At 34.1% G+C, this 13,383-nt stretch overlaps 1 protein-coding gene across 1 annotated transcript in view; it reads left to right on the top strand.

Annotated features, from left to right (window-relative positions):
- LOC106055639 (cilia- and flagella-associated protein 300-like) overlaps nt 1–13,383 on the top strand; it is a 79,597-nt gene that overhangs the window by 1,334 nt on the left and 64,880 nt on the right. The window contains exons 2-6 of the mRNA XM_056012525.1: nt 3,855–3,936; nt 4,881–4,953; nt 5,531–5,697; nt 6,235–6,407; nt 8,279–8,345. Of these exons, the coding sequence (XP_055868500.1) occupies nt 3,855–3,936; nt 4,881–4,953; nt 5,531–5,697; nt 6,235–6,407; nt 8,279–8,345 (562 nt within the window). The remainder of the gene's footprint in view (nt 1–3,854; nt 3,937–4,880; nt 4,954–5,530; nt 5,698–6,234; nt 6,408–8,278; nt 8,346–13,383) is intronic.

Genomic DNA, 13,383 nt, shown 5'->3' with positions numbered 1-13,383 from the left:
GTGGAAGATATTTAGCTTTTTTTTCCTACCATGAGTAGGTTGACGACGTTTCACTTTTGTATAGCAGAGTGCTTATCACACAGATCCAGTACACTTTAAGGCTGTGGTATTGTTAGTCAGCAAGGTATTGCCCCACACTCTTTTCTGGAGCAATGACATGGTGCCCATTGCCTTGGCTATCCTGTTGTTGATGTCTTTATCCTGTAGAACATTGTTGGATATGATGGCACTCAATGAATTTCAATGAATTTCAGTAGTTTGGGAGAACAACCTATTTTCATTAGGAATTTGAAAAGGCCACTTCTGCTGACCATGTTGAAGGCTTTATTCAGATCAACAAAACAATGTAAAGGGGTCTGTCTCTCTCTCTCTGAATTTCTCATGTAGTAGTCATAGTGAGGATATCATGTCTATAGTGGATCTACCACACCTGAATCCACATTGAGACTCTGGGTACTAGTGGGTAGTGATGGGAACTAAACTAATTTTTTTTAGTTAAACTAAAACTAAGTTTGAACTAAAAAAAAGTAATTAAACTTTTAGTTAATCACAAATTGAAAAAATTAGTTAAACTAAACTAAGAAATTTTAGTTAAACTTTTACAAACTATTTTGACCTTTTTTAAGGACGAAACAGCCATACATGAAAAATATAAAGCACAACCAATCTCTTTAGCTAAATGTAATAAACATTTATTTGTGCACATGAAACAAGATTTAAATGTCTTTATGAGATAGATGTAGATCTTAATAGAATCACTAGAATTAGAATACTATTATAGAAAGAAATTAGAAGTAATTGTCCAAGTTCTAATATAAGTTACCTTTAGAAGTAATGATAAAACTGCACTCTAACTAACTCGACCTAGATTCTAGAATATTCTGGATCTAGATCTAATATCTTCTGCAAACGAAATTATCAGAAACATAATCTGGATCTAGAATTAAATCTAGCTTCTAGACCTAGATCAAATAATTAATATTTTAATCAAAAAATAATCTAAGAAATACTAGTTAGGCCTACTACTACTACTACTACTATATTAGTAGCATATTAGTTGAAACATTGTTATTTTCATAAACTTCACCTATTTTTTAACGTTATATATTTCATATTCCGGTTATTGTGTTGGATACATGATGTATTATTATGTTATTAAAAGTTCTATCATTTTTTAAGAAATTCACAAAATGTTACATTAAAGTTTCAAAAATGCGTTGACGAAACAGATCTAGATCTATTTTATTACTTAGAAACCAAATTTAACAATGAAAGGGCGGGGTAAGACACATTTGACCTGTGTAACTGTAAGAGTAGATCTCGATTTATCCTTGACTATCAGATGTGTTATTTGTTCGCTAAACAACTGAAGCCTATTACGCACAAGGAAAACACATGGCAGTCTTTTTATCTTTTATAACAACTAGTCGACATATCGACTACACACTAGCCCTAGAGCTATCTGACCAATACACACTGGTCTGCTGTCCAACTTTTAGTGTTCTACTCAAGTTCAAGTTTGTTTACTTTTGGGCAGAGAGGAAAATGGGGGGGGGGGATGAAAGTGTTACTTTTTTTTTCTAGGACTGGTTACCCGAACGCTAAGAACTGTAAGTGTAGTCATTCATTGTAGATCAAGAAATCTTGATCTCAGTATGGCAGATTATAGGCCAACGCTTCGGTACCTTCTATCAAAGGTTTAACTATTTGTTTTAGTTGAAACTATTAAAAAATGTATCTCTAGATTCTCCTGTTATTAACAAATTATAGTTTAGCGCTAATGAGTAAATTGAAACCACTAAATATTGACTTAAAACGCTTCAGATTCCCACTACAAACTAACTAAAACTAAGCACGGTGCGCGTTGTATACACACAACCACGTGACTAGGGAGGATTACGAATAGTAGAATCTCTAACTAATAGTTCTAGTCTAGTCTAATAAAGTAAAGTAATATAGATTTCAATTAATAGATCTATATTATTGACTTATAATTTTAAATTTACATCTAGATCTAAGACTAGGCTAAGAGTTAGACTCTACTTAAGACTAAGAGACTAAAATAATTAAATATAGACTATTATGCCTATAGATCTAATAGTAGTAATAGACTAATTCTAATACTAATAGACTAGACGTCACTAGACTCTAGATCTATCTACTAGTAAAAAGTTTAGAAATATAATGAACACGTTTATTTTTCTCGCCTTTCAAATACATTGGGGAATAACGACCATTATAGGGTAAAGGTCAAAAGGCTTTCTAGTGAGCTGTGCACCCTCTAGTTATTTCTCCTCTGTATTATTTATTACATATATTCTCCAAATTAGATAGATCTAAATATTTATTGGTATGTCTGTTAAAAAAGTTTGTAAAATTTGTAATTAAACTTTTTAGTTTGTAACTAAAAAAAATTAATTAAACTAGGATTTTAACTAAACTTTTTTTTTTAAATTAAACTTTGGCCTTAACTAATTTTTTTTAGTTAAACTAAAAGTTAGCAACTTTTTAGTTAACTTTTGCCCATCACTACTAGTGGGTAGACTCTAGAAGCTATCACTTGCAGCCTGGATAGTGCCACTCTAGCAAAGATTTTGCCAACTGTGCTGAGGAGAGATAACCCTATAATTCTTGCAGTCGCTCCAATCTCCTTTCTTCTTATATATTATGACTCTATTTGCATCAAACATTTCCTGTGGGACATGACCTGCTTTCCATCAGCGACAGAGGAGATTATAGAGTTCAGGGAACAGGATTGTCTGGTTGACCTTAACTACTTCTGCTGGAGTGCCATCACTCCCTGGAGATTTTCTATTTTTCATGCAATTTATTGCTTTATTAAGATCATCAGGGCTCAGTAGCGAATCTAGGCATTCCAATTCTAAAAGATCTGGTATAGAAGCTAGGATGACATTATTTTCTGTATACTGTGTGGCATAGACATTTAGTGTTCTTTCCATCATTCTAGCTGCTTGGTTTGATCCGGATCTCCAGATTTTGATAGAAGGGGGTAAGCTTAGACACTGTTGGACCCAAAGCCGCTTTTATGCTATTAAACAGAGCATTACTATTTCCTAATATATATATTTTTTTTGAAAAGGGAAAGAAACTGATTCAGTCCTTAAATACTACTAGAAATGATAAGGGTGAAGAAATAAATATGGTCTGTCAAATAAACAAGACTTTTAAACAGCAGATAATTTCCTTTTTTCAAAGCCTAAAATTGCAAAGTAAGTCAATACAAATATAGTGCTTACAAAATGATTTGAACTAATCAATAGGACAGAGTATAACAGTTTATGAACCTCTTGCTAAAAAAAGAAAAGAACTATTATACCTAGGTGTTAAAGTAAACTTTTCTTTTCTTCAGGGGGAGAGCTAATGGGTCAGAGATGTGATTTGACTTAATCCTTTGACTCCCAGTGGAGCATAGGGCTGCAACAGTACTAAACCATAGGACTATTCTGGGCAAATTTCCCTCATTTGGTTCATGTCTATCTTGCCATCCTTGCCTCTTGGTCCAAGGATCTCCTCCGTGTTTGCTTTGGTTAGCCATATATGTAGGGAGCTGATTTGTATTGGGAAATGGGTGTAATATATGAAAACACATCATAATTTGACTACACTAGATCGAGCCATGTTGTAATACCACTCTTTTTTGCAGTCTATTGTAATTTTACTTTTTAAATTTTCACTAACTTCACTCTGTAATAATATCATATACTCATTGAACATACAACTCTTAAAGCCATATTTTTATTATCTTGCATGCAAATGAGATAATATCCCAACTTTCTACACCATAGTATATTGATTACATAAATAAATAAAAATATATTTGTTTATCCTTACAGGTCTATAAAAAACAGATTGCATGCAACAATGTTTACATTTGATCAGTATTTTCAGCCTTATGAAATAAACAAATTTGCATTGGTAAGCATTTTTAGCATATAATTTAGTGTCACAGTTTCTGTAAACATGATGTTAATAGGAGTTATTATTAACTAATTTAAAAAGTAGTTCAGATTATAATTACAGTTGTAGTCAATTCATTTCTGTCAAAAAAAAATTTATTAAATTACCTTAAATTATTGTACTTGTTTTATATTATAAATTGTGTTTAAATTAATTCAATTATCATTAATAATTTTTCAACAAATTATAGTGTTTTTTTTTTTTTTGAACTTGCTATATATTAAGTGGAATTAGATAATTAAGTCATCCACATTGTGTCACTCCTATTGTGGCACCTGAATGTAACATTATAATTACTATATGATGTAGGCTTAGACAAGCACATGATCATCTTTTCACAAAAAAAATGTTAGTGAGTTTTGTCTCAAAAATATATTTTTAATGTAAAAAGTAAAAAAAACAAGACCTTTCAACCAATGGGGCAGATGATGAAAAGGCTCATCTGTTTCTTTGACTGATGGTTAACGAGGGTGTTATTTTGCCAGCACAATAACCAATTTCCTTTACTTTCCTACAAAAATGTGAGTTACTCATTAGAGTTAAGAGCATCCTACATATCCTAAGATTAAAAATCCCACTCTTTGTTGCATTTGAACTTGAGATCCCTTGTTTCAGAAGCCAAGTGCTTCATCACTCAGTCACTGCTCTTCAAAGTGAATAAAAGCATATTGTTTTCAAGGCCTTACAGTGTTTAATTGCAGATATTTTTCTTTTCACTCTCCATTCATTCCTAAATGCTTTTTAATATTTTCAAATTAGATCTCAACTATATAATGTTTGGCACGGCAGTTATTATTTTCCTTAATTGTATGTTTTTGTAGTACACAATTCATTTTTGTGTGTGTGCAGGATTATATTTTTACATTAAAACTTACAGAAATGTTTTTGTTAATTTCTTTGAGGATTTCTTCAAAGATGCCAATGTGACCGCTAATATAAAAGTGACAAGTGAGTCAGGCTCCACTTCATGCCTAGGTAGGGGATACGGTTATAATAAGAGAAACTTACAAAATAGAAGTAGATTATGTTCTTTTAAATTTAATCACTTATGTATAGTTGACAAGTAGCCTAACAATTACATTAAAAAAAAAACTAAGGTAAAGTAATATTTGATTACTGGCTCTGATTTGGAGGGGGGGGGGGATTTAATTTGAAAAAAATTGAGAAATTTCTGAAAGATATCTTATATTTTAGAAATATATTGTTTTTAAAAATAAAAGACATATATATCTTAATAAAATCTTGTAAAATTTAACATTAATTATTACTGGCCTAAATATAGCTAAAAGTATGTAATTAAAAATAGATACAAATGTGAATACTCATACCTTTGGCAAATCATTAATAAATTCATTGATTAACATGTATGACTAGATTGACACATTGATATGCATAGGATGTAATTATCTTCTCTTTTGAAATAACCTCTGTAATTTATAAGATAAGATAAGACCTCCAGATCTGAGTAAAGTCTTGATAACTTATTTACATTATTATATATATTTCGGTAAATGCTTCATCATGGGTATTGTTTGCATGTTTGTTTGTGAAGGTATAAAAGCTGAAAAAGTTGAAGTCAAAACCGTGCCGTGTTCAATTCTGTCTATGACATTTTTTGACAAGATCATGGATGGAGAGGTAGCAAGGGAGAATGGTGACATTAAAAAGTGTTTTGATGAGTTCCAGCAGGACTTTACCATCAGTGATAATCTTCGCCAGGTTAGATAAAACTATCTATATTAATGAAACTATTTTTTAAAAGTTTGATGAGTTTAAAAAAAAAAAGATTTTGAAGATTTGGTATATTAGCATAGAAAGCAGCATCACAAAATGTGCTGTATGTAACATTAAAATACAGAAAGTTAGCTAACATCTTTAATAGACTATTTTTGATGACTTTGGAATATAAGGGAAATCAGTTTTTTAGAAAAGTGCTCCCATATTTAATTAAAATGTTTTATAAAATCAACCTTTAAAATATGCGTTGGAGCATTAATAATGCTTTTTGAGTAATGAAACTAATACATTTAATAGGTTACTGCTTTGTTTTCATATATGCAGAAAATATTTAAAGTTATAAGACCTTAATTTAAAAGATATATGTCACAGTCTCACAGATTATGATGAGGACTGACTTACAAACTTACCAACTTATAAAAATAGATGTTAAGACAGTATAATTGAATTATGAATAATTTAATTCTTTGTTTGTATTAAGATTCTATTAATCTAACCATTTATTTTGTCTGTCAACAGATGCTCCTGAATGAAGACTCGGATGTTTACTGTCAATACAATGAACAGGAAAGAGAAGAGTTTCTGTTCTTGCTGTTCTCACATCTTTGTCTTGGGGGCAGGCTGTGCCAGTTTGAAGACAATGTACAACCTTACATGGATGTAGCCAAAGCTCTGTACAAAGATCTCATTAGGTATTCTTTAATGATCACATTCTTTCAAGTAGCAATGAGATGAGATGGTATTATGAGATGTTGAATGGAAGTTTGTTTGCTTAAGTTTGAAGCTTTTACTAGCTTCCAAAGCAAGGGTTTTAAGTTAAAATTCTGGTGATGGCTGACATTTTCAATTTCAAATTGTATGATGTTCACCCAAATCTTTTGAATGCTACTGTTTTAGTTGAAATCAAAATAGAAGTTGGATGCTGTGCTGGCCACATGACACTTATGCTAACCATCAATAACAGAAACATCACATCTTAAAATCTGCCTATGGAGTATCTAGGTTTCAAAATGCACGTTTGTTTTAGTCAATAGAAATTGTTCATGTGGGACGCTAAAACAATTGTCAGCATTGGTAAAACTACTTGCTTGAGATCAGTTGTTTAAATATATATATATATATATATATTGGTCTTCTTTATCTAAAATCTATATTGATTGCAGTACATCTACAATTGTTTAGCATTACAACCATCTCTACTCTCCATACCAGCAATAGAGCTGGTTAGACTGACCACACTCTTCATAATATTTTATTAAATCTACATCTCCTGTCATTATACTTGTTAAATCCTGAACAAGGAAAATTAACTTCAGGAAATTTCTTTTTTTCTGCCATTGTAAAAATTAGATTTGTTAAGGTTAGATTAGAATATGTTCTGAGATCAACCAACTCTAATGGTTCGGCTACATGATTTCTTTTTTTTTTTTTTTTTTTTTTTTTTTTTTTGAGTCTATTCAGATCTTAAGATAGGTTATACAATATGACATTTGTTATGAGTCTATCTAGGTCCAAGGGTAGATTATGTGACATTTGTTTATAGAGTCTACCTAGGTTTAATTGGGAAACTCCATGGTCTCTGCTAGGTCTTTTGTGTAGACAACATGGCATCTGTTTGTGATGTTTGTTAGTAAAATATTTCGGATGTTTCTTCAGAGTTGAAGATAATCTACTTTCTAGTCCAAACCTCCTGCAGGATGACTGGGGATAGCAGTGGGGAGGGTATGAAAATGAACACAGGACCATCTAGACAACTAAATGACAGTCCAGTGTGGATACGGCACAACCAGGCAGCCATCCAGTGCTAATTAATAGTCTAGATGAATGTAAACAAAGTTACACCTGAGTTTTTTTTTAATTGGCATTGATTTTTAGACATTTATTATTCCGTAGGATCTCGAATGTCACATGGAAAGAAAAAGTGTGCAATACTGAGATCCTTGCGCGTTCAGGCATTCCCAGCATCTTTACAGCCCTCAGACAACGCCGTTTGCGCTGGCTTGGACATGTTCGCCGGATAGAGGACAAGCGCATCCCAAAAGTCATCTTCTATGGACAACTCGCGACTGGCACAAGAAAAACTGGTCGCCCCCACCTCCGTTACATAGATGTAATAAAACGTGACCTCAAATCAGTGAACATCAATACTCAATACTGACAATTGGGAAGACATAGCTCTAGACCGCAACAGATGGAGAGAGACAGTGACCAAGAAAGCTATGGACAGTGAAAGTACATGGGTCTCAGCTCAGGAAGAAAAACGGACAATCCGAAAAACGTCCAGCTCCTCTACCACCGAAGCAAAAGCCACCTTAATCTGCGCTATCTGTGGACGGGAGTGTCTCTCCAAAATAGGGCTCCACAGCCACATAAGGAAGTGTGCTCTGAGATGAACCATAGTCGTTCCACTCCACGACTGAAGGAGGCCATAATGGATTATTTTTATTTACAGTTTGTTCTCGACCTAACATTATAATGTAATAACTCATCACAGATTGTTTTATTCTTTGTATGGTTTTAAATTCATATAAATTAACAACTATAATGTTTTTATCATTTTCAGTGTTCAAAAGAATGCAGATACAAAACAACTATCGATTATCTCTCATGTATTTAAAGTTTACTGTTATGTAAGTATTGTAGCACTATTTTTTTAACATGCTTTTTATTATAAAAGGGAAGTAATGATCTTTTGTGTGCTACTTCTACTATCATCAATTACTGCCCTTTATAGCACACAAATAACTAGTAAGGTAAGTGTTGGCCTTCCTAGATGAAACTTTCATAAAATAACATTGGCGTCAATAATAAGAAATCAACAATAAACGGGATTGTTCCAAATCATTCATAATAGCTATAAAGTAGACTGCCATATTTTTTGGTCCGCACTTTTTTAAAGAAAGAGAATACAGCCATCTTTGCAATGCACCAGCCATCATTGCACTGCACTAGCTACTCAGTTTCAATATTCTCCATTTTCTGTGTCACTTTGGGGCGAATTTCTGGATTTTTATGGCGCCCCCGAGTCCACCCAACTGCAATGAGTGCCTGACTTTAGTTGTGGAAAGTAAAAAGCAGTTGGTCGTTGTGCTGGCTATATGGCACATGATCATTAACCGTTGGCCAAAGAAACAGATGACCTTAACATCATTGGCTCTATAGATCGCAAGATCTGAAAGGGGAACTTTACTACTTTCCTTCTAGCTCTATAAGAAATAACATCGTTTTGCAAGCTGTATTATGATTATATAGTTACTGTTATGTTTATATAGTTACTGTTATGTTTATATAGTTGCTATTATGTCCTTAAAACTACTTTTATGTTCATAGTGTTACTTTCATCGCTGTACAGTTACTGTTATATCTATATGGTTACTGTTATGTCCATATAGTTACATTCATCTCTGTAAAGTTATTGTTAAATTTATATAGTTACTGTCGTGACCATGTAATTAGAGTTCCGTCTAGATAGTTAAATGTAAAAGTAGATAATGTTATGTCTATATGGTTACCATTACCGGGTGTGCCTATATAGTTACTGTTGTGTCCACTTAGTAGCTGCTATGTCTATATAGTTACTGGTGTGTCCACTTAGTAGCTGCTATGTCTATATAGTTACTGTTATGTCCACTTAGTAGCTGCTATGTCTATATAGTTACTATTATGTCCACTTAGTAGCTGCTATGTCTATATAGTTACTGTTATGTCGTTTGTATTTGAGTTGGCTTATGAGATGATTGTCCAAAAGCTGCAATCTTACATTTCACGTGACATTTATTGTGACTGATTGGGGGATCATTGTTTGCACCTGCAATGTTCTACATCGTTGTTTAGGAAAACATAGCGAAATGTTTGTTTCATTTAATCTTAGGTCTCGGTTATATGATTATACAATTGTTAGTGAGTGCATTCAGCTTCCATTCTAATGAGCGTTCAGGAATACTGCAAACATTTTTTTCGCTTCATCACATAAACATGTGTACCAACATATATCCCTAGGAACATGTGTACCAACATATATTCCTAGGAACATGTGTACCAACATATATTCCTAGGAACATGTGTACCAACATATATCCCTAGGAACATGTGTACCAACATATATCCCTAGGAACATGTGTACCAACATATATCCCTAGGAACATGTGTACCAACATATATTCCTAGGAACATGTGTACCAACATATATTCCTAGGAACATGTGTACCAACATATATCCCTAGGAACATGTGTACCAACATATATCCCTAGGAACATGTGTACCAACATATATCCCTAGGAACATGTGTACCAACATATATCCCTAGGAACATGTGTACCAACATATATCCCTAGGAACATGTGTACCAACATATATCCCTAGGAACATGTGTACCAACATATATCCCTAGGAACATGTGTACCAACATATATCCCTAGGAACATGTGTACCAACATATATCCCTAGGAACATGTGTACCAACATATATTCCTAGGAACATGTGTACCAACATATATCCCTAGGAACATGTGCACCAACATATATCCCTAGGAACATGTGCACCAACATATATCCCTAGGAACATGTGTACCAACATATATCCCTAGGAACATGTGTACCAACATATATCCCTAGGAACATGTGTACCAACATATATCCCTAGGAACATGTGTACCAACATATATCCCTAGGAACATGTGTACCAACATATATCCCTAGGAACATGTGTACCAACATATATCCCTAGAAACATGTGTACCAACATATATCCCTAGAAACATGTGTACCAACATATATCCCTAGGAACATGTGTACCAACATATATCCCTAGGAACACGTGTACCAACATATATTCCTAGGAAAGACTTGCTAGGATAAACGTAGTCATTATTTAGATATTTGTTCTTCATTGCTACGACTCTATGTTGGCCTAATTCTCACCAACAAATGCCATCAATAAAAGATTTAGCCATGTCCACTTGGTGTCGCCCTGTGTCTCTGGCTATCAAGTTAGATAACTGGGCTGAGCTTCATAAATGGTGTCTTGAAACCACTACAGCTAATAGAATGTAGTGTAATATTTGCCTCCCCTTTCTTTCTCTCATCCTATTTTTAACAATTCCTTTAGAGAATTGGGGATGGAGGGACAGGATCAACGAATCCCCGAAATAGAGACACTCAAGGGGAATAAATCGGTAAACGATCGTGCGCTAGGGTTTCTGTTTGATATTTATGTGCCCTTGTGTACCGCCTTCTGGGCTAATGATTTTAGACTTGCGCTCCTTCGATGCGGAAACTCGCCGTGTGGGGAAAGTGTGTGGAACTGATGAGGGGGAGGGGGAAAGGATGCACACATATCTTGTATCTAGTATGGTTGAGGCAACGGTCAAGAGAAGGGGCAAACCAGGCAATGATCACCATCTATCCGATATCTAACTTTACATCAAAGTAATAACTATTGATCTTCTGCTACCAAAATTCTTGACGAAATGTTAACATCATGTTTGAATAAAGAAGAAAATGAAAGCAATATGGAAGTTCTTTCAATGTTGGTATTTTATGTCCTTGTCTGTAAATATTGGTGAAGCCCTCAACAGTTGCATGCAGCTTCTAGGACTAAACAATTAATTGACAGGTTGAACTCTTGTCTTTAGACCTACGATCTATCATTGAATAAAAAAAAAGACTACCAGCCGTGTCTCATTATATGCATTTCTCATCAGTGTCTGATTACACACAAAAACATTGAAACAATGGGCCCAGCGAAATGTTTGTTGATGCTTACAATAAAAGTTGACATGCTTTAAGTTGACTCAGTGATTGCCAATGTCTTAATTTTCTGTTTCTGTTGCTTATTCAAAACAGTGCCATAGACTTGCGTTGCTCAAAAGACAAAATTTGTTATTGCTGTTTTCTGTTCAGACTTGTATGGTCCAGAATCAAACTTTCATTTTCTGTCATCTGTTCAGACTTGCTACTTGGACAACCTTTCACTTGCTATCTTCTGTTCAGACTTGCTACTTGGACAGACCTCCACTTGCTGTCTTCTGTTCAGACTTGCTACTTGGACAACCTTTCACTTGCTTTCTTCTGTTCAGACTTGCTACTTGGACAACCTTTCACTTGCTATCTTCTGTTCAGACTTGCTCCAGGAACAGACCTCCACTTGCTGTCTTCTGCTTTTAGTGAGCTCGTATGCTGTCTCCATTCACCTGTCAATTACGTGACCTCTTACCATTTAACAGTTTCATTTATGTCATAAAGAAATATTCTTCGTCGGAGCGATGAGATCTTTATACACTGCGAACCAAACCCGATGGTTTATTATTATTATTCGGAAGGAATGGGTAATTAAAGTGTTCTTTTAATATATGAATTAGAAGAGATACGAAGTTAAGTTTTTCTTGGTTTAAAATGACAGCTGTAAACTAATGCTTTTTTTTTTACTGTATTTAATTATTTTATTTTTCTATTTTAAAGACCACAAAACCAAAGCGTGACTTAAAACTCAACCGCCCGAAATTGGAACAAGCAAGTGAACATGTCAAATCAAAAAGGTTTCAAATACCAAAAATGATAATAGCAGTAATGATAAACACAATCAATATTATTTACAAGGAACAAAAGCCAACCTGGCAAGTCGCACACGGGAGAAACAAGAATCGAAATAGCCGAAGACAAAAACAACATTTGGCTTATTTCCCACGTGGTGGCGCCTGATCTCTGGCATTCTTTATTGATGTCTGTTTATGCCGGATTGGTTTTTATCTGGTCAGCTAATTTTTCTTGCGGACATTTGTCTTGAGTGCCGCGCGTGATGTCACGTGTCTATGTGATGTGGGAGAGACTGGGGTGCCGGGTAGGGCTTTGGCGACAATAAAGAACTTTAAAATGGAAAGAAAGCTGCAACGCATGAAGAGAGAGAGAGAGAGAGAGAGCGAGCGAGAGAAAGCGGAAAAAGCTTTTAACTGCACATATTATAGAATACTTTTTCTTAGAGTCTGGCGTATCAGTTACCGTTGCTTCTCCGATGAAGTGTATGCCAGAAGGTAGTGGTTGAATCTTTTCTCCTTTTTGGAAGCCAAATCTTTAATTATTTTTTTTGACAGAAAATTATCACTCGCCCTTTTTACATATTATGAAAACAAGTGTAAAGAAAAATCCTATTAAAAACATTTTTAGTCTGTAGAACCAAGTAACTCGACTCAAAGTCGACTGCATGTCTTTGTGCCACTAGGCTGGATTGTACTTGTTACAATGGAATAGGGTGATTTATAAGTCTTGGTATTTTCAGAAGCTCATCAATCTGATCACTGAAAGTCTAAAATACGTCAGAGATTCATGTTTACGTGAAGCGATGACAGAAATGCTCATTACGAATTAAAATATTTGTAATACTCAATCTGAAATAATTAAAGAAATTGAACACACTCTTAATACACATTATAACTTTCAATAATAGATACGCAAAATTAGACTTAACATGAAGCTCGAAACTTTTTGACTGTACAGACTTAGCATGAAGCTTGAAACTTATCGACCGTACAGAATTAACATCAAGCTCAAACCTTATTGACAGTATAGACTTAACATGAAGTTTGAAGCTTATTGACTGTACAGATTTAACATGAAGCTTGAAACTTATTGACTGTACAGACTGATTTGTAGATCCTGAAACAAGTTTTCAA

Source organism: Biomphalaria glabrata, chromosome 15 (assembly GCF_947242115.1).
Source record: "Biomphalaria glabrata chromosome 15, xgBioGlab47.1, whole genome shotgun sequence".
NCBI classification, from domain to species: Eukaryota; Metazoa; Mollusca; class Gastropoda; family Planorbidae; genus Biomphalaria; species Biomphalaria glabrata.
Note: the sequence above shows the minus strand (reverse complement) of the source record. Positions and strands in the feature narration are given on the sequence as shown.